The sequence below is a fragment of the Sciurus vulgaris genome (genome assembly GCF_902686455.1).
Source record: "Sciurus vulgaris genome assembly, chromosome: 15".
Taxonomy (NCBI): Eukaryota; Metazoa; Chordata; class Mammalia; order Rodentia; family Sciuridae; genus Sciurus; species Sciurus vulgaris.
In genome coordinates this window covers 80,511,480-80,537,174 of record NC_136476.1, presented here as the reverse complement: position 1 = coordinate 80,537,174, position 25,695 = coordinate 80,511,480, and the positions used below count along the sequence as shown (strand labels likewise).

The window sequence follows — 25,695 nt, the reverse complement described above, 5'->3', positions numbered from 1 at the left end:
ATCTCGCTCCTGGTGGCAAAGTGGGTGGTGGCAGGGTCTGTCCCCACAAAATGACTCTCACCAGGCCTGAGGGAGCCCCAGCCTCCTCAGGATGGCTGTGGGTGCCAGGAACTTCCTCTGAGCAGGCTGCCTGGGTAGCTCCCACTCAGGCCAACTGCAGCTGCCCCCTGCACTACATGGCCGGAAGACCCCGAATCTGAATCCTCAAGCTGTCCTCCTCCACACAAGAGGGGAGAGGGCAGTCTCAGGCTGAGGTGGGGACCGGCGGCTGCAGGTGATAAGGGCTCAGCCCTGCCAGCGGCAGGTGGTAAGACGTGCCCCTAGTGACCACGCTGAGTGCCAAAGCCAGAGAGGAAGCTGTTGTCCCTCTCTTCCCGGAGCCTGCAATCTTTTCCCCTCCCCAGGCCTGGAGGACCCCACAGACAGGGACAGGTAGAGTCTCAGCACTATTGTTTATTACCAGACACTGCAGGGCATGCCAGAACCTGGCAACAGGTGGGCAGGAACAAATCTTAGGAAGGTAGGGGACAGTGACCTTGGTGAGTTAGTGGGAGCCCCAGGAGGGGGCACATTCGAGTGTGCTGCTGCTGGGAGCCGGAGGATCCAGGGCTGCTCTTCTGTCACTTGGGGCTGCCAGTCGTGCCTCTTATCCAGTCTGGGGTTTCTGGGAGGATGTCCCCAGGTCAGGTGAGTTGGGGAGGGATTTGCAGGAAAGCCCCCATGCACTCTCTAGAAACCTGGGGGGAAAGTGGCCCAGAATCGCCAAGATGGGGAGGGGTCTGGGAAGGAAGGCTGGGGGAAGACCTGGGTGGGAATCCTGGCTTGGGCCACCCTAGGCGGCCTCCTAATGACTTCTGAGCCTCAATTTCTCCATCCTGAGAACCCTGCGTTATCCTGGGCTCCAGGGCTTTTAGGAGGGGCGGGCGGCACCATGAGGGATGCACAGCTAGCAGCCTCCACTCCCCCGCACCCTTGTCTGAGTGGGCTGCTGGCTGGGGTGGGGAGTAGAAGCGGGAGCGTCGGGGGACCAGGCCAAGGTTGGGGGTCCGGAGGGTGGGGCCGAGGTGGAAGCGGCTCCGTTGCTACGAGCGGCCTTAGCAACGCACCCATTCAGCAGAGACAAAGGCACTGTCACTTGAGCGCAGAGGCGCGCTGCGGCTCTTGTTCCCGCAGATGCGCTGCGCCCGCCGGTGAGGGTGGGGGCGGGGCCCGCGGGGCCCAGGCCCCGCCCCTCGGATCGCCAGGTGCCTGCCCTGCTCCCTCTCGACCCGCCGGCAGGGGGCGCTTCTGGCGCGTTTTGCAGACGGGGAAGCGGAACCTTCAAGAGGCTGAGCACAGCTGGAGAGTCATACAGAACTGGGTTCTCATGCGCCTGGCCTCACACCCATATGACTATGGCAGTGCCTCAGTTCTCCCATCTGTATGGGTGGACCTGCCTTCAGCCCTGCCTCTAGCTCTGCCTCCGACTCTGGCTAGGTGTTGCTCCTTTATATGCCTCAGTTTGCTCATCTGTGCAATGGGAGGAAAGCAGCAAAGCCACTTCCCAGGTCTCTGGATTAGAATCAGATGTCTGGGCTTTGGCACGGCACTGGGCCCCAGGAAGAGCTCCCCAAACAGGCTTCTCACCCCTTGCTGGAAATAGTGTGTGCTAAGTGTGGTAGCCCTTGCCTGTTATCCCAGGGACCTGGGAGGCTGAGGCAGAAGGATCACAAGTTCGAGGACAGCCTCAGAATTTAGAGAGTCCTAAACAACTTAGTGAGACCCTGCCTCAAAATTAAAAATAGTGCTGAGGATCGGGGGATGTGACTCAGTGGTTAAGTGCCCTTGGGTTCAATCCCCAGTATCAAAAAGAAAAAGAAAAAAGAAAAAAAGAAATAGCATGTGAGTATTGGTCTCTGTTTGTGAGACTGGAGGCTGAGAGAGGCTGGCAGGGAGAGTAGAGACAGCTCCCCTCAGGCTGAGCTCCTTAAACTTCCATCCTCACCTGAGCACAGACTTGCCCAGCTGCCTGCAGGCTCCCCTCACCATGGCCTATCCGCAGTCTAGCTGGGGAAATCCAGACCTTGGAGGCAAGCACTGTCCCTCACTGGGTTTGAAAGGACCCTCAGAGCAGGAGGCTGGGCACTGGGACTGGGGACTGGGGAGAGTGGACAGAGGAAGGCAGGTTTCTTGTTGCTCTGGGAAGGGTTCCTCCAACTTCACCCCTAAGTGACCCTCTCTTCAGGAGCCTTGCCTTGTCCCTGGCACAGCCCAGTGTCCTAAAGGAAGACTTTCCGAGACCAGCAAGGAATAGAGTGAGGGTAGGGCCCCTTAAAGAGTGGAGGGCGCTGTGGTTGCTTCTCTAATCACTTTCATCTGGCACAGTGGGGTGTGGGGGTGTCCAGGCCCAAAGGGGGTGGGGGACTCCCCAAGGTGGGCTATACCTGAAGCCTTGAATGCCGTCAGCTCCACAGCCTAAGGACAGAGGGGAACAGGGTGGCCGGGCTTCCTCCTCCCTTCCTCTGGAGAACCTCCCAAAACCTTGGTGACTCCTCCCGCCTCAACCCCAGTGGCCTTGGCCTTCAGTTCTGCCACTCACAGGCTGCAGCTCTCTGCCGCTCCAGGGCCCTTCAGCCCAGCAACTGAGGGACAGAACCCCAGGGGAAGCCCCCCCCACACCACCCGACCCTACTCCCTGTGGCTTCTCCAACCCAGTCGGCCACACTTGCTGCCCCACTGGGGCCAGGCCTGTCCCAGCCTCACCAGTCTCTCTGGTTCTGCAATAGAAGAGAAGTCTGTGGCGATTCCGGGGCCGCGGATCCCTGGTAGGGGAAGAACATGGGATCAGTGGACTTCAGGGGCGGAAGCAGGAAGCCCTCTCTGCCCCGCTGCCCCAGGTGGGGTCCTCATTATCTAATACCCTAAGAATCCCTCAAAGCTTTACCCAGATTAGTGACAAGGAAACTGAGACCCAAGGGACACTGGAACCCTGGACCGGACTTGAGGTCATTTAACCCATGTCTTGCCTCAGGGCCCCAAGCCCATCCACTCACCTGCCTGCAGGAACCCCCACCCCTGCCCCTGCACAACTCAGGTCACCCCGGCAAGTCCCACGCCCTCTGGTTGGGCCCCAGGTCCGGGGCCTCGCTCGGCACTGAGCTACACCCCAGCCCTGGACAAGCCATTTTAAAGCCGTTTCCCGCCCCACACGTGCGGGCTTTCCAGAGCCAGTCTGCCGTGGACACTGTTCTGACCCAGCAGGGGGACCCCGAGGCACTGACCTCTGAGAGCCACGTGTCTTCGCGGTGGGGTCCTGGCCACCTCCCAGGGACCTGGAGGCTGTGGGCTGGCAGGGCCCCGGCGGGTCCCACAGGAAATGGTGACAGCATCGGGCTCTGCCCGCCCCACGGTGAGCGACGCCGCCTTCTTCTCGGTCACCCTCTGCAGGGCGCTCCGCACCTGTGGACAGGCGAGGTCAGGTCGAGACACTCGCCTCCCACATTTGGCCTGCGGGGTGTCGGGCGGAGGTCCCACCTGCCCCACCTCCCTGCAGCCCCAACCCCGACTCACCTCCCCATTGCAGGCAGCATAGACCAGGAAGATGTACGGTCCCTGGGGACAGACCCAAAGTCACAGTGGCCACACCCCCGCCCCCACCCCGGCCTGGCTTCCTGCCTCGTGGTCCCCAGGTCACAGCAGAGACACAGACACAGAGGTTGAGCCCTGTCCCCACACTAGGGGCTGCTGTGGCATCTGTCTGTGGGAACCCCAAGGGCCTTGCCTCACTCCACCCGGTCTGCAGCCTCTGTGACTCCCTGCTGCCGAGTGCCAAGGCCAAGCATCAGGACCGCCCCGTGTGGCCCTCATCTCTGAGCCTCTGCTCTTCATCTGGGTGTAGAGAGGGACCAGGACTCACCTCCTTTCTGGCAAGAGGTATTTTGTGTGAAGGGCCAGCACTATGGCTGGGCAAGCTGCTCCCCCTTCCCACGAGCGTGGGGCCCAGGAGGGTCTAGCCGCTCACAAAGCACCATCACTTTGGGGTCTCACGTGACCTCCACAGCAGCTCCACAGTGCAGGGTGGGGTGAGGGACATTCATTCTTCCCATTTGATGGACAGGGACCCTCAGGCCCAGGGTTGGGGACAGAGGAATGGGTTCTAAGCTACCATGTGACCTAGCAGGTGGGACTGGAGTGTAGGACTTCCTCAGGGTCCTCGACAACATAAAAGGCAACAGCTCCTGCCCTGGGGCCAGGACCAGAGGACACAGGCAGGGCCCTGAACTGACAGACCTTCCAACCTCCAGGGCTGAAAGGCAGAGCCCAAGAGCTAGACTGCTCCTCCTGTTCCCAGGCACAAGCTAAGACCATGCCACCACCCTCTAACTCCCAAGGCAGTTCCTGATGACACACAGCCCCCAAACCTAGCCTGTGCCCACTCTGCAGCCTCTATGGAGGCAGGCACACCTTCCCATCTCCCTTTTCCTCCTATCCATTCCTCCAGCCCAAACAAAGGTATCTTTTTTCCTTTTCTTTTTTTTTTTTTTTTTGGTACTAGGGATTGAACCCAGGGGGCTTAACCACTGAGCCGCATCCCCAGCCCTTTTATTTTTTATTTTCAGACAGAGTCTCCCTAAGTCTTTAAGGCCTCACTAAGTTGCTGAGGCTGTCTTTGAACTTACAATCCTCCTGCCTCAGCCTCCAAGGTCACTGGGACTACAAGTGTGTGTCACACCTCCTAGCAGAAAGGCATCTTTGCAAGTGCCCACCCAACTACACCAGCAACTGCCTAATGCACTCCATGGTTCCCAAGTACCCTTGTGACTCAGTCTGAGCTCCTTATAACAGCTCTCTGGGGCCTGTGTGGTCTGGCCCTCCACGCTCTTCTGCCCCATTGTTCTCCAGCCTTCCCTCTCATGTCTCCCCCCATTTGATCCCGCCGTGATCTCCTGGCTTTAAATATTCTTTTCTCTCCACCTGGTGCAGCCGGCAGATCTTGGCTGAATCACCCCCTCCAGGAAGTGCCCGTTCTGCCTCCCCAGGTGGGACTCCTCTGTCCCCACACTACCCTGACCTGGTCTCTTGGCCCCAATGGTACCACACTGTGTTTGTGTGGTTTTGGTCTCTGTCCCTCCCTCAGGCTGAAAGCTGCACAGGTGGATTCCTTGACCCAGGTCACCACTATGTTCCCTGTATGTGGGGAGGGAGGAGTCGTGGGCACAGGGAGGAGCTGGCTGAACAACCCAACAAAACAAATTAGCTCACGTTCGTGGGGCTTGGGCATGTACCAGGTACTGGGTTGCATGCTTTGCAAATGTTGCAGTTGGACCCAGGATGATTTTTGAAGTGGGTGGGGATCTGACACCCTTTAGACAGGTGTAGAAACTAGGCCAGGGGGACTTTCCACCAGGGCAAGTGTGAGCTATAGCTGGTTATAGAGGGGAGATTTTGCTATCTGCCCACAAAACCTGGCACAGGAGGTAAAAAGGAAACAAAATGAGGCTGGACTGATTCTAGTCCCTCTAGACCTAGTGGTCCAGCCACTGTCCTGAGGGCAGATCCTGCCCACATTATGCCCAAGACAGAGAGAGGGAGAGGGCTGCAGGTGGGGTGGCAGGAGGAAGACAGCCAGTGGATGCCATGGGCAAGAGTGAGGCAAAGGCCAGGCCTGGGGAGAGAGGCAGGGGAGCGGGCCCCAGAGGACACAGCCCAGAGCTGAGCCCGGCCGACCAACAGCGCCACACCCACAGAGAGGGAGAGGGAGGGAGGATGCCACTCTGGGAGTCGCGTATGTCGAATCAGGCGCCTGGCTTGGCCCCCACGAACCCCTAGCAGCACCTGCTTTCTGTCCTCTCCCTCCCTACTGCCTGGCAGGTGGTCGAGCCGCTAAGGCCCAGGGGAGAGGACAACCAGGGCTAGCGCCCCACCCCTCCTGCCTCACCCCTCACCAACACGTCAGTGCCTCATCTGGATCATCGACTGCCTTCGCCAAATTTGAGTTCTACGGGAACAGAAGGGCCCATGGTGCCAGGCATGGGGGCGGCCACCAGTGATCTCTGCGTGGATGGAGGAGGGCCCGGGACAGGGCGACCCTCCCCAGGAGCATGCCGGACTCATCTGTGGTCACGCCTGACCACCCCAGTGGTGGAGAAGCCATACTCTGGAATCAGGCCCCAGCGCTGCTCCTTGCCTGACAAGCCGGGTGTCCCTCTGAGTTCCAGAGTGTCAGAGCCCCAGTCTGGATGGGCCAGAGCCTGGAGGTACCTGGAAGGAATTGAGGCCCACGGCGACATACGCCCAGGCAGGGCTGAGGTGCACCAGAATGCCGACCAGCCAGGTTGGGCCCAGGATGGGCAGAAGGACCAGCACCGGCTTCACTGTGGCCCTGTGTCATGCATGGGTACATGTGACACATGAGCAAGCATGCGAGTGCACACGTGTGTGCTCACCTGCTCAACACGCCTCACACCCGCACGGTCACACCCCCAACACAGACACGCCCACACCAGGCGCTAGCGGGCCCCATGCTGCCCGGCTTTGTCCTGGCCTCCCTCCCCAAGCTGGGCCTCACCACACTTGTATTTTGATCTGCTGCCTCAGGCCAGGCTGTGGGCTCAGCATGCGGGCACGGCGGCGGGCACTGGACACGGTGACCATCACCACGCGGAACAGGATGTAGGTGTTGGCCTGGAGACCTGGCATCAGTGGGTGAAGGAGTCCTCCCAGCCCGCACATGCCGCCCCCACGCCTCCCGCTCACCGTCAGCACGAGAAGCACAGGCCCCACGAAAGCCCAGATGGTGTCTGTGTGCACACTGAGCCAGCAGTGTCCGGTGGCCACGTAGTCACCGGGGCGTGTGGCCAGGGTGATGGCCACAATGACCACAGGCATGCCTGGGCAAAGCAGGAGTGGGCTCAGGCCACTTCCCCGCTCTTCTTTGCGGGATCCTGAGCTGCAGCCCACAGCCCTGGTAGCAGCTGTCCGGGGCACTGGGAGAGTGGGGAGCAGGGCTGGGGGCTGATACTGTTGGGGTGGCATTGGAGCCATGAGTATTTCGGGAGTGGGGAAGCTGAGATTGGATGGAAGGCTTAAGGCTGGGAGTGGGTGTGGGTGGTGGGCTGGGGACAGCACTGGAGGTGAGGAGCTGAGGTTGCTGAAGTGGAGGAGGATTAAGAGGAACTGGGGTGAGGCAGAGAACCCATAAAACAGCTCTTATCAGAGATAGGTGCTGAGTGGTGCTGGATGCTGGGTGCTAGGTGGTGCTGGGTGCTTTGTGGTGGTAGGCACCAGGTGGTACTGGGCACGGGGTGATATTGAGTGACAAAAGAGGCTGTGCAGGACACAGCTGGGGAGAATCGAGCAAGAGCGGAGGGGTCTCACCCCAGCCTATGGCGTGGTAGAGCCTCATCCTGGGCGCTGGGCGCATGCTCACGGCCACCACCTTGTTCCACAGCAGCAGACCCTCCACCAGCATCCAGGAGAATGCCACCAAAAAGAGAAAGTGCATTGCTGCCGTGACAGCCACACACGCCACCTGTGGGAAGGGGGAGCGTGCCCTCTGAGGTCACCCCAGGTCCCACGCTCATGCCTGGCATTGCGACCCAAACGGGTCAGTGGACGAGGTCTCCAGGCAGGCCTTGGCTCCACCACCCAGGGCCTTTCCTCCCTGGGCCAGCTCCTCTCCAGGGCAATGCAGCCAGGTGAAGATGGCAAGGGCAGGGGACAATCCAGAAAGGCCCTCAGTTGCTTCCCCAGCCCCCAGAGCCTGCACGGCCACCTGCCGGTCGCCCACCTTGTTGTCCTTTGCCCACTCGCTGGCCATGAGGAAGCCCTCAGCAGAGGCCAGGGAGAAGGTGAGGTTCTTGTGGACTGTGGTCCTCTCTGACTTGGGGACCCTGGACAGGCAGAGGAGTTGGTAACAAAGACAGCACCACCAGTCCCCACACCCTCTCGGACCCCATCCTGCCGGTTCCCCCGAGGCTGAGCTAATGGCAACTGAGAGGTCAGCTCGGCCAGGAGTTCACCGTGCCCCAAGGGGAGACCTCCCACCAAGGTGGCTGGGACAAGTATGGCCTGAGGAGGGCCGTGCAGGCCCCTGAGTGGTGAGGTGCCATGAGTTGTCCTCACCCAGCTGCCAGGAAGAGCAAGAAGGTGGTGGCAAGGGCGCAGAAGGACACGCCACAGCCCACAAATGACAGAGTCCTCAGAAGTGACTCCTCCTCGGGGTCTCTCTGGGGAGGGAGAGAAAGGACCCTGTTGCCACTCTGACCAAGACCAGACTTGGCTAGCGCCAGCACCAGCCTTCAAGGTCCAGGATTGCACACAGTAGGTGCTTAAGTGAGCATTTGCATATGCTCCTCTCCTGCTGGTTCTCCCCATACTGGCCCCATCAGCCCCACCCCTTGCTTTGGCAGAGCACTGAGCTGGAAGCCACTGACGTGCCACGGGGAGGGGAGGGCTTCCACGGGACAGATGGCGAGCGTGGGGTGCCACGGGAGGCTCATCAGAAACGGGGCGGGAAGAAAATGCAATCGTGGCATTTGCAGGAAAATGGATGAACTAGAGACCATCATGTTCTGTGAAATGAGTCCCACTCAGAAGGCTGAGGGACGTGTTTCCTCTCACATAGGAGCTAGAGAGGGAAGCGGGTCTCACGGAAGTCAGCAGAGGAAAGGGACAAGGGGTGGGGTGTGCTGGCAGTGACACTGGCCAAGTTGTGCAGTTCTAGTGAGTATCTTGTCACGCATGGACATGTAACCACAAACCCACCAGGAGGAACACCCGCAAGGCACCGATGGAAAAATGTGGGGAAAAAAGACGCCGGGCTGCGGGCGCACTGTTTATGATGTGGAGCAAGTCCACGCTGTTTTTACAGGAAAAAATGTGTTTAATAATGTTTTTCTAGGGTATCCCCCAATGCTTCAAGTGAGCCCAGCCTTCCAGAGGCTCCAGCCCTGTCTAACTTGACCTCTTAGCAAGTGACCTTGGAGTCCCTTTCCAGCTCCAGGGAGCCCCGCCTCTCTGGCCTCCTGACCTGTCCACACTGACATGCCTCATGGCCCGTCTTGGCAGAGTCTCCTCTTCTGACCTCAGCGAGGCCCCTGGCTTTACCCTCTGGCTCTTCATCTCTGAATACCAGACCCCACGGCCCCTCAGGCCCCCACAGGCCACCCCAACCTGTTACCCACCGGTGCCTGTCAGCACGGAGAGCCCACGCCCAGTGGTCTGGACTGTGGTCTTTGACGTGCCTCCTCCCTCTGTGCGGTGTGGGGCTCCCTCCTCCCTGTGCTGGGACCTCTCCCCTCTGCTCAGCCTGTAAGACCCTTCCGATGTCGATGTCCCCACCCCTGCACTCACCTGGATGTCGTACACCTGCAACAGGACAGCAAAGTTGGTGCTGTGGTTGCAGAAGCAGGCGGTAGAGTCCTGGAACAGGGTGAGCACCGAGCAGCCACTGGTGGCCCAGGAACCCCCTGTGTGTGGACTTGGGGGTGGGGAGGGAGCAGAGGGCTCCTGAGACCCGGCAGACATGGGGGGCCTCGGGGAGCAGGCAGGGGAGAGCCTCCCAAGGCCTTGGGTCCAATGCTGCCCTGCCCCTAGCTGGCTGTGGGACTGACCTGTCACTGCCCCACCTGGGGCCTCAGCTTCCTACTGCCAAATGTGCTTAACCTTCTCAGGGGTGATAGGAGGACAGGCTGAGACCAGTGATCACCCTAATGACCAAGCAGTTGGCATTGGTATCCATTCCCTCGGGTAAAGGCCCCGCAGGGGAGCTGGTGCTAATCCTGGAGCCTTCTCTCTCCTCAGTGACCTAGGGCCGGCCTCAAGCCTGACACCCATTTCACCTCCTCAGCAGCTTGGAGGTGAGTGTGGCCTCCTCACACACCTCCTACGACCGGGAGCTCACTACCTGCTGGGAAACACGTTCTCCTGCCCCGCTTGTCCCGGAGTTGGGTCGGGCCTAGAATCACCCTGCAGGGCAGTCTGTGGAGCCCCAAACCACGCTTGAGTCCTGCCTCACTGGCAAGCAGAGTGGATGCCATTTTTATTTTTTTAAAGGCTGTATTTTAAAAAAACCTGGAAATGGAGACTCACCTGATACTGAAGTTCCAGAAAGCACAGACAGGCTCCACCAGCTTCTGAGGGAAGGCCTAGGGCGGGACACAGGGACCGGTGACACATGAGCACGGGTGGGGCACAGGGCAGGAGAGCGAGACCAGAAGGATGCGGGCGAAGGTGTGCGCTGAGGACTGCCCAGTGTGGACAAGAGCACGGGTGTGGAAAGAAGGAAGGCGTGGCGGCCACCGCGGGGCGGGGGCAGCTAACACCGTGACCCTGCCCTCCCCGGGTGCTCTGTGCCTGTCAGGACAAGGGGTCTCGATTTCCTGAAGCAGAGAGATCTCCATGATTCATTGTTAAGAAAAAGTTGAACATGCTGCACCTGTGTGGCATGAGCCCCTCGGGACAGAATTAAACTGTGTCCCGCGAAAACTCACAGCTAATCTCACAACCGTCAGATCTCCAGAGGATTGGAAGGAACAGGTTAGTTCTTGTGAAATTAAATAAGGACAACAAAATAGAATTTTTTTTTCTTTCTTTTTTTGCAGTACTGGAGATTGAACCCAGGGGTGCTCTACCACTGAGCTACATCCTCAGCCTTTTTTATTTTATATTTCAAGACTGGATCTTGCTCAGTTGCTGAGGCTGTCCTTGAATTTTTATTCCTCCTGCCTCAGCCTCCCAGGTAGCTGGGATTCAGGCATGCACCACCATGCCCGGCAACAATATAGATTTTAGATGTCATTAAGCAGTGAAGAGCTACCAGGCAGATGGTGATACTAAGCAGTGAAGGCAGCCTGTGCTTAGGTTTGGGCTCTTCGTCCTGACTGGAAGGGTAACAGCAATGTCACCTCACTTGGTGTTTTGCCAAGCACTTTCATGTTCTTTATTGTGTTTGATTGTCACAGCATCCTAGGAGATAGGATAAGAATATGTCATTACAGATGAGCTCAGAGAGGGGGCTTAGTTTGCTCCAGATCACAGAGCAAGGAGCTGAGACTGGGCCTCTGCTTGATCAACTCCCCTTTTCCCCCTTGGTGATGATGGCTCCAGAGAACATACTGTTTCTTGGGTTGACTGAAGTCTCATCCTATGTATTCATTCATAGTACTTTTCCTGGGGCTCAGGTTCTGTATCTGGGGCCAGGAACACAAATAAAGCCGGCCCTATACTTTAAAAAATGGGTTATTATTGCACCACCAGTGGCATTTTCAAATGGTGTAAACTGAAATATAAATATAGGTGTACCCACAAAAGTCACAAAACTATTTGTATCTTCTGCTCCCAAACCAGGAAGCAGTCACCAGAATGTAAACCGATTCTGAGTGAAGATGTTTACAGGGTTGGTCAGGGCTAATCATAACAGAAACAACCCTGCAGAGTCCCTGGGAGCATGCTCAGGGGAGGATCATGTTCATTTTGGACCACTCCTAGGAGAAGAGAGTGGTTAGGGGTTCTGGACCCACAACAGCCCAGACCTCCACGTGCTAGAATTGAGTAGTGACAGGATAGTGAGGGCCACCTCACTGTGACTGAGAAAATGCAGAAAACAGCTGCAGAGAAAGGAGAAAAAAAGCCACGACTGCTTGCATGGATCAGTTGAAAGAGCAAGGACCTTGGTTTTGCAAAAGCAAAGAAATACTTGTAGTGGACCTTTTCACCAAGATGGCGCCTAAAGTGGAGAAGGCAGCTCCTCCCCCTTGAAGACAAAGACAAAGTCACACTTCGAAGGCCAAGAAGGCGAGACATCCCCAGCCACAAAAGAAGAGCTGCACATCTTTTGGCAGCCCAAAAGACACTGCTGCTCCAGAGGCAGCTGACATCCTCGGGAGCATGTTCCCCAGAGAAACGAGCTTGACCACCATGCCAGCATCTAGCTCCCACGACCACTCAGTCTTCTGTGAGGACGATGGAGGACAGTAACACGCTTGTGCTCACTGTGAATGTCAAGGCCAGCAAGCGCCAGATGGAAGGTGAAGCTGTGACAAGGATGTGGCCAAGGTCAACATTCTGGTCAGGCTGGCCTGATGGAGAGCAGAAGGTGTATGTTCGACCGGCTCCTGATTATGAGATGCTTTGGATGTTGCCAATAAAATGAGGGTCATCTAAACCGAGTCCTTTGAGGATGGTGAGCAGGTATCAGAGGCTAATTGGGTAGGAGTATAGGTAGATAGGAACACTAGGAAATCTAATGTTCTATGTAGCACAGTAAGGTACCTATGATTGACAACAACCATAATTCAAAATAGCTAGTAGACAGGGTTTTGAATGTTCCCAACACAAAGCGGTGATAACTGTTTGAGGTGCTGGATTTGCCAATTACCCTGATCTAATCATTACACATTAAATACTGAAATATCACACTATATGTATCAAAATATCACACTGTATCCCATAAATATCTACAATTATTGTGTGCCAATTAAAAATAAAAATATCTTAAAAGTCCTTGGAAAATACAAACAAAATTGGTGCACTTCTATCTGGGCTGGTCAGGAATGAAAATGAAAATATCACTATAGAAGCCATAGATGTTAAAAAGATAAAAAGGAAATACATATATATGTGTGTGTGTGTGTGTGTGTGTGTGTGTGTATGTATAAATATATATATATATGTATATATATATATATATTTAGTTGTAGATGGACACAATACCTTTATTTTGTTTATTTTTTTATGTGGTGCTGAGGATTGAACCCAGTGCCTCACATGTGGTAGGTAAGTGCTCTACCGCTGAGTTACAATGCCAGCCCTAATAAGGAAATATTATGAACAACTTTATGCTAGAAATTGGACAACCTAGATGAAGTTCACAAATTCTTTTAAAGGCACAAATTTTCAAACTATTTCAAGAAGACATAAAATACCCAAATAGCCTATATTAGTTGAAGAAACAGATTTTATGACTTAAAGTCTTTCTGCAAAGAAAATGCTAAGCCCAGCTGACTTCACAGGTGAAGCCTATCAAATATTTACAGAGAACATTTTCCAGCTTATTTTATGAGGCCAGCAATAATCTTATATCAAAACCAGAGGGAGACATTACAGTAAACTAAAGAACACATTATTCATGAACATAAACTCAAAAATCACTAACAAAACATTAGAAGTTTAATCCAACAATATATACGAAGGATAAAACACCATAACCAAGTGGAGTTGATCCAGGAATCCAAGATAAGTTTAACATTTGAAAATCAATTGATGCAATTTAATGTATTAACATAATAAAAGAGAAAACCATAGCATCATGTCAGTGTGGGAAAGTATTTTTTTGACAAAATTCAAAACCATTCCTGATAAAAATTCTCAGCAAACCAGAAAAGAAGAGAAATTAATCTGATAAAGGACATCTATAAAACCCACAACTAACATCACATTTACATAGTGAAAGACTGGATGCTGTCTCTCTGGGATGGGGAATGAGACAAGGATGCCTGGTCTCACTACTGTTATTAACACTGAACTAGAAATTCTTGCCATTGCAATAGGGCAAGAAAAGGAAAAATGCCATGTATTGGAAAGGGGAAAACAAAACTATCTTCGCAAACAAGATCATGTGCTACTCATTTTTTTTAACTTTTTTTTTTTTTTTTTTTTTTTTTTTTTGTTGTAGGTGGACACAATACCTTTACTCTAATGTGGTGCTGAGGACTGAACATACTAGGTAAGTGAGCAATCAGGTATGCAGAAAATTCTAATGACTCTAGAAGAGCTACTAGAAAGACAAAGTGAATATAGCAAGGTTTCAGGGTATAATGTCATTGTGCCAAAAGCAATTGTATTTCTATATAGGAGTTTAATTAAAATTAAATTTTAATTTTAAAATGAAATTAATTTAAAATGAAATTAAATTAAGGAGGTGTAGCTCAGTTGTATCGCACTTGCCTAGCATACTCAAAGCTCCAGGCTTGATCCCCAGTGCTGCACAATAAATAAATAAACAAATAAATAAAATTAAATTAAGAAAACAATTCACATCTAAAACTATAAAACTGAAATACTTAGGGATGTATTTAACAAGGTATCTTCAAGAGCTGCACACTAGAAAGAGTGTATCAATTCTAAGAGAAATTTAACCTAAATATATAGAGGGATAAGCCTTGCTCATGAATCAAAAGACTCATTACTAAGATGCCAGTTCTCTCAAATTGATAATATGGATTCAATGAAATCTCAGTCAAAATCCCAAAAGATTTTTCCATTGATACTGACAAACCGATTCTAAATTTATTTGGAAATGCAGAGATCCTAGGTTAGCCAAAACAAATTTGAAAAAAAAAAAAAAGTTAGAGAGCTCATTTTATCTGATTGTAATTTATGTACAGTCTCACTAATCAGGATAAAATGGGATTAGTGAAGGGACAGACACAGTCAAAGGAACAAAACAAGGAGCCCAGAACTAGATCTACACATATCAGGACAATTTATTTTCAACAAAGATGGCAAGATAATTCAATAGGGGAAAGAAGCTTTTCAACAAATGGCATGGAACTGGATGTCCATATGGGAGACATGAATGTTGATCTTTAACTTACCTAATAAACAGAAAATACCTGAAATACAGGACCTGCATGTGGAAGCTACAATGATAAACTTCTTTGAAAATATCTTTGTGACCTCAGGATTGGCAATGATTTCTTAGAATACAAAAAGCATGTGCCATACAAGAAAAAAAAAAAAAAAAAAAAAAAAAAAACCTGGATATATTGGACTTCCTCACAATTGAAAATTTATCTTCCAAAGACACTGTTAAGAATAAGGAGCAGGCTGGGCACAGTGGAGCACGCCTGTAATCCCAGTGGCTCAGGAGGCTGAGGCAGGAGGATCATAAGTTCAAAGCCAGCCTCAGTAATTTAGCAAGGCCCCAAGCAACTCAGTGAGAACTTATCTCTAAATAAAATACAAAAAAGGGCTGGGGGGTGTGGCTCAGTGGTTTCAATCCCCAGTACCAAAAAAAAAAAAAAAAAAGTAGGGGGACAAACTGAATACTAGGAGAAATTATTCACAAAACACATATCTGAAAAAAAGATTTATATCCAGGATATATAAAGAAACAAAAAATAATTGGGTAAAAGATTTGAACATACCTTAACAAAAGATAAATGAATACCTAACATATATATGAAAAGATGCTCAAGAGTTTTGGTCTTCAAGAAATAATTGCAATTTTAAAACACAATGAGATATCGGTATATAACCACAAAAAAAGGCTGATAAGCCAGGCACAGAAATCTAAGTGGCTTGGGAGGCTGAGGCAGGAGGATTGCAAGTTTGAGGCCAGCCTGGGCAACTTAGCAAGATCCTGTCTCAAAATAAAAAATAAAAAGGGTTGGGGATCTGACTCAATGGTAAGGCACCCCTGGTTCAACCCCCAGTACCACTAAAAGAAGAAAGGAAGAGTTAATAAAAGACCGAGAAGGTGTTAGTCAAGATGTGGAACAAACAGAACTCTAATATATTGCTGATGGGAAGGTAAATGGTGTAAATGCTTGGGAAAACAGGTCGACAGTCTCTTAGAAGGTTAAAATGTACTTACCATGCAACACAGCAAGCTTGCTTTCTAGAATGTACCCAATAGAAAGAAATCTCATGTTCACAAAAAAGACTTGCATATGAGTTCTGATAGTAGATGTACTGATGAGAGCCCAAACTGAAAACAACTAACAGCCCCATCAAAAGGTAAATGGAAGGGCTGGGGAGATAGCTCAGTCGGTAGAGTGCTTGCCTTGTAAGCACAAGGCCCTGGGTTCGATTCCCCAGCACCCCCCCCCCCAAAAAAAAAGGTAAATGGAAAAACGAATGTTGATACTCCAATGTAATGGAATACTACTTAGCAGTTAAAAGGACGAACCACTGAAATGTGCAAAACATGGGTGCTTCCTAGCCTACCCGCTGAGCAAGAAGAGCCAGACCTCAGTGCCTACAGTGATTTCATTGTATGAAGCTCTAGCAAAGGCAGACATGATCCAGGGTCACAGAAAGCAGAGCAGTGACATCCTGGTATGGAAAATTGACAGGTGTGAGAGAGAGGCACAAAGAAGCCTTTGGGGAAGGTAGAAATGCTATGTACCTTGATTGGGGCAGTGGTACATGGAAACATGCACGGGTCAAAGCTTGTCAGATTGTACACTCTATACCGTTGAGCCTCTGTATCCTCAGATTCCACAACCACTGATTCAACCAACTATGTACTGAAAATATTTTTAAATTGCATCTGTACTAAACATACACAGATTTTCCTTGTCATTATTCCCTAAACTACACACTACAGTAACATTTATATAGCAGTGACATTGTATTAGGTATTACAAATAATCTAGAAGTGATTTAAAGTATATAGGGGGATTTTTGTAGGTTCTTGTAACTATTATTTCTTTTTATTGAAGCGGCTTGAGCATCCTTGGATTTTGATACATCTTTGAGGGGGATATAGAACCAATTCCTCGTGGATACCAAGGGATGACAGACACTTTAATCAAATGGATTATGTAAAAGTCTTGGAAGGATATACAAAAACAGTGGTAAACTGTGCAATGTGTGTGTCCAGAATTACTGGTTGTGAGCAAGGGAGATGTAAACTTTCTCTGAAATATTCTGATAGTTCACAAAAGGGAGGAGGAGGAGTCTGGGAATTACACGTGATGAAATGGAGATCTCTCTGTGTCCGTTTATAGAGAAATACCTCGTTCTTTATGTAATACCAGCTAACCGGTCCCTTGGGCAGCTCTCAGGAGTTTTCCAAGCAGTGCACTACAGATAGACCTGTTCTCTGTGGTGCTGGGGTGGAACCCAGGGTGAGCAAGCACCCTGCCACTGAGCTGCACCCCCTACCTGGGTTTGTTTTCATGCCCATGCTGCATGCTGCAGGGAAGACCCTGAACATCCCTGTGCACATGCTTCAGTGGTGACCAGTGTGACTTTGCTCTTTGAGTTACACAGCCCTAGAATGAAACCCTACCTGCCATTTAAAGCTGAGGCCGATCACATGCCCTCTCCCAAGGGCCACAGGAAGCCACTGCTGCTTATTGGAGGTGGCTGCTGGGTAGAAAGCCCCACCAAACATGGCTTCCCTTCCCGCTCCCTTGAGGACAACGGGGATCGCTCCCAGGGAAATATTGCTTCTTGGGCATGTCTAAACCTTGGTTGTTCGAGTAACAAATACTGGGGAACTGGGGTGGTGAACCAGGACAAGTGTGCCTCAGTGGCTGTTTCCCAGAAGTATCCCCCAGTACCTGGGCCTGGTGCTGCAGGTGAAAGGTCACGGCTGTGCTGACCTCCCCGGCAGCAGCCCACACCTCAGAGGAGAGGATGGCTGACCCCACCTGTGTGCTCAGGAACCTGTGGGAGAAAGGGAGCCTTTAAGGGTGGTTGTAGTAGGGAAAGATCATGCCCAGCTGGGTGTCCCAACATCTAGAAAACCCTATGCTGGAACTTGGGGTGTTGGGTTCCAGTCCTCCCTGGGAACTTGTGGGTAAGCCCTGTTCCCTCCCTGAGTCTCAACACAGAAGACAGGACCACAAATATGGCGTGAGCCATGTTCCACCCCATATTCAGCAGACCCAGAAGGGTGGGGGAAGGGAGGGGCCCTGGCCTGCCAAGATTTGTCCACCAGAAGGGGGCTCTGGGAGAGGGTGGGGGACTGGTCTCCCCCTTGACCAAGGGGGAGCAAGGCCCTTGGCAGCATGCTGGGCGGGGCCCACTCACCTCTGCATCCTGTCAGCTTCCTCTGAGCTGTCAGAAGCCTGGGGCTCTAGGACACCTGCCCCCAGGACATACTGGAAGACACTGGAGGTGAACCAGCTGTGGATCACAGTGACTCCGGAGAGGCCTGGCTGAGTGGGAGGGGCACCCAGGCCCGGCCCTGTGACTGAGCAAGCACTGGCTGGCTCTGAGGGTAGGGCTCTCCCTTCTTTACAGATAGCCTTAGTTTTAAGGCTCAGAGGGGTGAATGCATTCCCTGAGATCACATGGCTAACAAGTGACAGACTTCCAACCAGCCATACCCGTGCACCTAGCCTCACAGCTCCAAAGCCCTCTGTCCCTTGCCTTAATCTCTGCCCTCTGTGGGACTAAGGGCTGGTAGGGGGCTTCCTCTACCACCCACCTCTGAGAAAAGGAGTGTGGGGTCAGGGGAGGAGACTCATGTGATACTACAATGTGGTAGATGCTTTCACCCTCATAACCCACCAGGCGAGAACTACACCCCCAGCCCTTTTTATTTTGAGACAGAGTCTCACCAAGTTTTCCAGACTGGCCTCAAACCTGCGATCCTCTTGCCTAGCCTCCCGAGTCACTGGGGTTACAGGTGTGCCCCACCACATACCCAGCTAATAGGGACATTTTGCAGATGAGGGAATGGAGTCACCACAAGATAAGTCATTCAAAGTAGCATGGCTAACAACGTCAGAGCTGAGGTCTGATCGGATCCCAGCAGGACCCAGCCACCCCTCGTCCCTACCCACCTTTCCGGAGGAGCTGTCTCACTTCACTTGCGGGGATGTGGATGTGGCCGGGCCCCTCCGGATGCCCACCAGGCATTGTGAATATATAGCCCCGAGCGCTGGCCTCCCTCAAACGTAGGCTCCGCACCTCCAGGCCTAGGATCAGATGGGGCTGGTGGCTGGCCCCATGGGAGTGAGGTCGTTCTGAGAGCAGCCCAGCTGCAGGGTCAGCTTGGCCCCTCCCTGCCACCATTCCTGCTCAGAGAGGCTTGGTCACTTGCCCCCAGCAAATCTGACTTATCTGAGTGCAGGAGACAGGGTCACTGAGAAGGGGGGGTTCGCTGGGAGAGCCACCACAAGACAGTGGGCACTTGAAAGGCGAGTTTGTGCCTGAAGGTCCACTCTAGGTGTGCCCCCACTCAATCGACTCTCAGACTGTGTCCCTGGGTCTGACCCCGATGCAGAGACGGCTCAGAAACAGCCCTGACACCCAGGAAGTATCAGGCAGAGGGGGACAATCTTATAATTACCACAAATGCAAGGAGAGACACGTTCAAGATGCTGGGGTAACTGAGGAGGGAGGAGCCAGCAGGAGAGAACTCAAGCTAGGGGGGGCTTCCTAGAGGAGTTGATGCTCAAGCTGGGTTCTGAAGAATGTATAGGAGTTTTCTGGGAGAAAAGGCATTGAGGATGGAGGACGACGTGTGGCAAAGGCAAAAACAGAATGGAGCGTCTGTAGCACAGAGAACTCCCAGGGAGCAGGCTGAGGAGGGACGCCTGAGCCTCATGGTGGTGGTGGGTGGGTGGCAGGCTCACCCGCATGGTCGCGCTGGATGTACATTTGGGGCTGCTCAGAGGTCAGTGCGGTGCTCAGCAGGGGTGCCAGGCGCTGCAGGCTCGCCACCAGGGCCATAGGTCCACCGACCACCTGGTAGGAAGCCACAGCTCAGTTCCTTCTCACACTCCACACCCACTGCCACCACCCCTGATCCTGGGTTAACAGGCTCGATGTTCTGAGAGATGGGCCTGCCACTCTGAGAGAGGGGCGAGAGCAGAAGAGGGAGGCGGGAATTCCCATTGACGGGACACCTACTCTGGGCAAGTCACTTGACCCACCTGTAACTCCTCTCCATTGCCTGAGCAAGACAGGAGAGAGAACCTGGAAATGAGATTGAGCGTCCAGCTCTTCTCCATCTACCCAGTGCCTCAGCCCCCAAGTCAAAGGTGGGCTTGCATGCTTCCCAGAATGGGCTTCTCATTATATGTCCAGGCGACTCATTCTGTGGAGCCAGCCTCCTGGGTCATGCCATCTCCACCCTAACCCACACCCTGGTCCCAATTCTGTCCTCTGAGGCCACGGGGACCATGTCTGCTCCTATAGCCCCAGAGACTGGCAGGCAACGTCCACGAGCTCTTGTTTCTTCCCTTCTCTGGGTCAATCACTCCCAGGTCTATGGCCATTTTTGCCAGGATGAGTGTCCATCGGTCTTTCCAACTGGATGGCATTTCCTTTTCTCCCAAGTGTCTGCTGTTGCCGCAGACAAGATGGGCGGATTACTCAGCCTAGAGAACCTGTTACCTGGGGCGGTAAGCAGATTCTTGGATATGGGGAAGGCCCTTATTGATCAGTGGCTCTTAATCATTTTAATACAAACACTGTTATTCAAATGGAAGTTCAGCTTATAAAATAGACAAAAAAGAGGAGCCTCTCCCAAGGGATGGAGAGAAGGAGCCTAAAAATGGGTGCCCGTTTGAGCCCAAGACCACACAACAACCCACTAGCAAGGACAGAACCAGAGCCCAGGCCTCTGGCCCTGCAGCCTCACCTCACTGATGGACAGCCATGCACCAGCCAACTGCTCCTCCAGGATCTGGCTGGCCACCGACATGACGCCCTGGCCCAGCTGCTGCCAGGGCCCTGCTAAGGGCTCTGGCTCCCCAGCCCCGAGGGCTGTCACCCTCTTCAGGAAGTGCAGGACAGCCAGCAGTGCAGCTGGCCCCAGTGGAGTTGTCTCCTTCGCCAGGACTCTCTCCAGAATGCCCAGGAACCTGGAGGCCTTGTCCAGGGTCAGGGTCTTGGGGGCTTCAGAGAGGGGGTCTGGGAAGAGCTGTGGTTAGAAATGACAGTGACTGCCTGGCTGTCACAAGAGGATCCCCCAGGGGCCACACTTGGGCTTTTCCAGGGTCTTTTTGGTGGGTGCAGTTCTAACTTGTCACAAGCTTTGAGCTTCAAAGGCTATGAAATAGGGAGCATGAGTGGTCTTAATTCTACAGAACATCAAGTGGGTGTCCCCTTATAGGTGAAGGTACCCACAGTACCCACGGACTCTCTGGCCTCCTGGGAGAAGGCTCACCACGAGAGTGTTGGCCAAGGCGTTGACTTTGCTGATAACATCCTGGCCCGGCCACAAATGGACATCCTGCAGCTGCTGATAGGTCTCTACAAAGGGGCAGATGCCAGGCTGGGCTCTGGGCAACTCCCCTGCCCAGAGGTGCCAGCCTGCTCAATGACCCCCACCCAGGGAAGAAAGAGGAGATCCACAGCTGTGTCTAGAGCCTTACACACTGTGTGCTAGGTGGGGAAACTGAGGCAAAGAATGGTTAAAAATCATTTGCCTATGGTTGCACAACTGGTAATCATCCTCAGGTCTGTCTGATCCCACTGCCCTGTAGTCTAGACAGGAGGAGGTCCTGAAGCTCAGAGAATCCCAGACTTTGTCAATCATTAGCTCCACTTTGTCAATCACTTTGTCTCCACTGGCTTCCAGAACCCAGAGGCACAGTTAGGGCGCACCTGTCCGGTAGCAGCAGAGGAAGAGTTGCGGCTGCAAGCAGAGCTCCGAGCTCTCCGTGAGGGATCCTGGGTTCCACGCGGGGCACTCCTCTGAGGGCACTGGCAGGGGTAGGGAAGGTGTCAAAACCATATCCTAGCTCCCTACAGTCATGTGATCCACCACCAGTGCGGCCCTCAAAGGCGCCTGCACACTGGACCCGGAACCAGGACACACTGCTCCGGGGTTAAGGGGCAATGTGAGACCTGGGAGAGGGGCCCTGCAGCCAGCAGCAGGTGAACCCACACAATCAGGCTACTGGGACTCAGCGGGTGTCCAAGGCGCAGGAGGGCGTGGCCAGAATTGAGCCACCGCGGGATTGGCAAAGGGTGAACTGGGTCAGGCGATCAGAGGGGCAGGATCCAGAAGGGGGCGGGCCCAGAACTAGCCCGGGGGCGGGGAGTTGAGCCAACAGGAGGGACGGGGCGGTCCGTACCCGGACAGGGAAGGCGTACTGGCACCGCCGGCAGCAGTGAGGGTGTAATGTCCAGGGAGCCAGGGTCCCAGACGAAAAGCAGGCCTCCAGGGGGTGGATCACAGGCCCGTGCCCGGTGCAGCTGCGCGGGGCTCAGTGCCCGCGCCCACAGGTGGAAATCGGTGAGGTTGCCGCTGAAGGCGTCACGCGCCGAGAAGCCGCCGCCTGGGGAGTCCTGATCCTGGCCCAGCACCAGGATGCCGCCGGGCGGCACCGGGTGGCCCGCGCCCAGTCCCCGCGCCGCGGCGCGCCGCCGCCCGTCAGCAAACAGCGCCCAGCGCCCTCCGCGCTGCTCCCATGTGGCGCACAGCTGGTGCCAGCGGCCGTCGGCGCGGAAGGCTGCGAGAAATGGGGCGTGGTGCCCGCGCACCACCAGCGCCGCCCGCACCGCGCCGCCGGGCTCGGCGAAGGCTCGCAGCTGCAGCGCGTTGGCCAGCGCAGGGGCGGCGAGGGAAAAGATCGCGGCCACTTCGGGCGAGTTGCTGTCCCATTGTAAGTGTGCGCACGCCGTCAGCGCCTCCAGAGCTGGCAGAAGCGTCCGCAGTCGCGCCGCCTTGTCCGCCGTCCTTTCTCTGAACACCAGCGCTGAGGTGGTGCGCTTGCCTGAGGGGGGGACACGAAGGCTGAGACCTCAATTTCCCCAGCCGCCCACAGGTTCATGCCTCTCATGCCTTTTGGCGCAGCTGCGGGGCCCTTCATGGGATTCGGGGTGCTTTCCACCTCCGGAAGAAAGAAATGGGAGTTCTAACTGCCCTGCCCGGGGTCAACCCCTACTTCCAGTTCACAGCAAGGAAATCTGGAGATGCAACGGGATGTTACTCCAAGTTCATTTCACAAGTATTGTTACTGTGAGCTCCTATCTTTGAATGTCGCCAAAGCACTATTCCCCTCCCTGGGGTCCTGGGGCCGCACTCACGCCTCCGAGGGGGTCTCCGCAGGGAGGCTTCTCTTTGGTTCACCCAGACCGGGTCACTCAGCCGCGAAGCAAGAACCCCATCTACCGGCCCCATTACCAGGTGGCCAAACCGCTGCTCACAAGACTCTTGGGCTTGCCACCAGCTCAGCGGCTGCCCTGGAAACGTGCACACCTCATCTGCAGTCTTCACCACCTCGCCAGGGGCCAGTGGGGCTGGAAGGGGAGAGGAAAGAAGGGTGAGAATATTATGTGGGCATCTCACCCTTTTGGGGATGGGTAGGGTGAAGGACACCGCGGTAGGAGTCTTTCTGGCCTGGATGGGGCTGGCCCCTGGCCATGCTCTATGACCTGAGTGTCATTCCTCTGCAAATCTCTAAGTCTGTATGGTGGGAAGGAGATGGACAGGAGTGAAGCATTCGGCCCCATTCCTGGGGTGGGGTGGGGTGGGGTGGAACTGAGTACCCTCTCCTCCCTTCCTTGGAGTTCCAGGCCAGTGCACCACTTGGAGCACAGGCTGGCTGAGCTGGGGGAGGAGATTCAGGGGGGTGATCTCTCTTACCAACCTGCCACCCAGGGGTGACTTGATTCACCTGGGGAGTTGGAGGGTGTCCCAGAGAGAGTCCTGATCTGAGAGAGAAGACAGGTGAGAGCTGGAACAGCCTCCCCACCCTACCCCCCATTGCCTGTGTGCAATGCCTCCTGTGTGCTTCAGGGGTGCAGTGGAAGCTGCAGGCTGTGCTGTTGGTCTTGGGCAGGGCGCTTCACTGCCCTGAGCCTTTTCCCCTTTTGAGGCATCACACCTAGTGGGTGCTTATGTATCTCTCTCTCTCTCTCTCTCTCTCTCTCTCTCTCTCTCTCTCCTCTGTGTGTGTGTGTGTGTGTGTGTGTGTGTGTGAGAGAGAGAGAGAGAGAGACAACGGGAATTACCTTGCACATGCTAGGCAAGTGCTCTACCATGGAGCCACGCCACCAGCCCTAGTGGGTGTTTTTATTTTATTTCTTTGCCAGGGGCTTATCTTGTGTAACCTTTACAGTGACCTCATGGTGTGAAACCCTAGCAGCTTTGGTCCCTTTTGACCTCCTGCCCCAAACTCCCCTCCCCACAGAAGCTCAAATACCAGAAGATAGAGCAGGCAGTAACACCAGGGGGCCATTCTGGATCCAGTAGGGACAGAGAGACAGTTGGGGTCACAGACCTGGCCAATGTGGACTGAGAAAGGAAAATCAAAACAAAACACAACACAACACAAATGAAAGCTCAGCGCTCTCTGCCTTGCCACTCCCTGGCTCTTGCAGGTCAGGGTGCCCTTTGTTTGCTTCCCAGACCCCACTGGGCTGGGAGCCAACCAGTGAGAATGAAGCCCAGGAAGGGGTGGCCCATCCACTAGGGATGACATTTGCTTGCACAAAGGGATGGTCTCCAGGAGCCTCCTTAGGAAGGAAACTGGGACCGTAGCCCTGGTGAACTGGGGAGGGCAGCAGCAAGCCACTGGCCAGAGAGGGGCAGAATCAGCTCAGGGGTCCTGCAGGGGAAAGCAGGAGCTCAGGAACCTGTGTTCTTGGGGGTTTCTAGTTTGACATTCAAAGCATCCCCCACATGACCCCCTTTCTACTTGCTCCCCAAAATGCATCCTTTCTCCAGACCTTTGTGGGCCCTGCCCCCACATCTGGACTCCCACTCTCTCAGCAGCACCTCCTTCAGGATCAGGGCTCAGTCACCTCATCCAGCCAGATCCCCTAATCATGGGTGATTTCAGGAGTCACTCCTGGCAAGTTGGGGACTCTGCAGGGGAAAGAGCCTCCTGGGTCTCTGCTCCAGTCCTGCCCATGCACAAATGGGTCTCAGAAAACAGTCCTGCCAGCTGGCCTCATGCGACCTGGGGCCTGGAGCCATCACCAATGACAACGCATACCTTCTCTTCTCTTCCAGAGAAAGTCTATAACATGGAACTCAAACGTGCCTTAGCGCAGGAGGACTTGAAGGCTCACATTTTTGGGGCTCTGAAAAGCAGCAATTTTTTGTCACTTTCCCTGCTATTAAATCGCATCTGCATCCTCCTGTCCCCGGCCACAGCCCCAGGGAGAGCGGGAGTGCAGGAGTGCGGCCGGTGCCTCGCCTGCGCTGGGCACGTCGTGGCGGCTCGGAGATGCCGACGCCTAGCTTCACCCTTCCTGGATTTTGCCCCCTCCAGCCCCTCGCGCCGCCCTCGTTGCTCACCACGCACTGACCCCGGAGAGAGAGATGCGAAATCTGGCCACCGCTGCGCGTCCCCTCTGCAAAAGGCCTTTGGGGAAGCCTCCTGGGCGGTGGCCTGGGGCAGGGGCCTCCCTCACCCGTTGGTTCCCCCGCAGGTCCCAGCCCCGGCTCTCGGCCGCTTCGCCCGGCGCCAGGGCCCTTCGCGGTCTGCGAGATGTGTGCGCTTGCTCCCGCCTCGCCGCCCTCCAGTCCCCGGCTGGCGGGGCGGTGCTGGCAGACCCCGCCCCTCGGCCCCAGTCGGAAAACCGCCCTCCGGGTGGACCTGGGGGGACACCTTCCGTCTTTGGATGCGGCCTGTTGTCGCTACCTCCCCCAACACACAAAGTCACTGGATTAGAAAGAGCCACCTTGTGAGATTTGGGTCCAAAATAAACTCAGGGCCATTGGCAGAGCCTTGTCTGGAGAGCCTTTCATCAGGCGGTTCAAAACCTAAGACGGGGAAGGGAGAGGGCCCTGGGCTGCGGAGGGAACGCAGCCGAGGGTGCAGAGGGAAGCCGAGAGCTTGGGGGATCTGGGAGCACCCTGGCTGACCTCAGGCAGAGATTCCCAGTTGGGAAGGAACTCAAGATGGGTGGCCCAGGGCCTGCCAAAGCTTTGGAGTCACACGGCTCCAAGTTCATACTGTCTCTGACTTGAGGCACTGCTACCTAGTTTCTCTGAGCCTCAGTTTTCCATCTGTTACATGTGGATGAGAAATGGAGTATATCCCATGGGTTTGCTGTGAGATCGAAATG

General features: G+C 54.2%; 1 protein-coding gene across 6 annotated transcripts; it reads right to left on the bottom strand.

Annotated features, from left to right (window-relative positions):
- Positions 1 to 492: 492 nt before the first annotated feature.
- ADGRD2 (adhesion G protein-coupled receptor D2) lies at positions 493 to 25,302 on the bottom strand. Of its 6 annotated transcripts, none has more exons than XM_079113964.1 (24): positions 23,823 to 25,302; positions 23,268 to 23,331; positions 22,705 to 22,917; positions 21,750 to 22,391; positions 21,277 to 21,375; positions 20,837 to 20,922; positions 20,309 to 20,590; positions 19,299 to 19,410; positions 18,504 to 18,638; positions 17,746 to 17,869; positions 17,274 to 17,379; positions 10,072 to 10,127; positions 9,334 to 9,460; positions 8,104 to 8,207; positions 7,769 to 7,871; positions 7,357 to 7,510; positions 6,736 to 6,869; positions 6,548 to 6,663; positions 6,241 to 6,361; positions 3,550 to 3,591; positions 3,261 to 3,438; positions 2,743 to 2,801; positions 2,424 to 2,454; positions 493 to 664 (listed from the first exon to the last, which is right to left on the bottom strand). In XM_079113964.1, the coding sequence occupies exons 1-24, from the start codon at positions 24,099 to 24,101 to the stop codon at positions 621 to 623; spliced, it is 3,411 nt and encodes a 1,136-aa protein (XP_078970090.1). In that variant the 5' UTR covers positions 24,102 to 25,302; the 3' UTR covers positions 493 to 620. The 6 variants fall into 6 exon arrangements, with proteins under 6 accessions (XP_078970090.1, XP_078970087.1, XP_078970092.1 ...); XM_079113965.1 differs by having other exon boundaries at positions 518 to 737; positions 6,548 to 6,616; XM_079113961.1 differs by having other exon boundaries at positions 6,548 to 6,869.
- Positions 25,303 to 25,695: the final 393 nt, after the last annotated feature.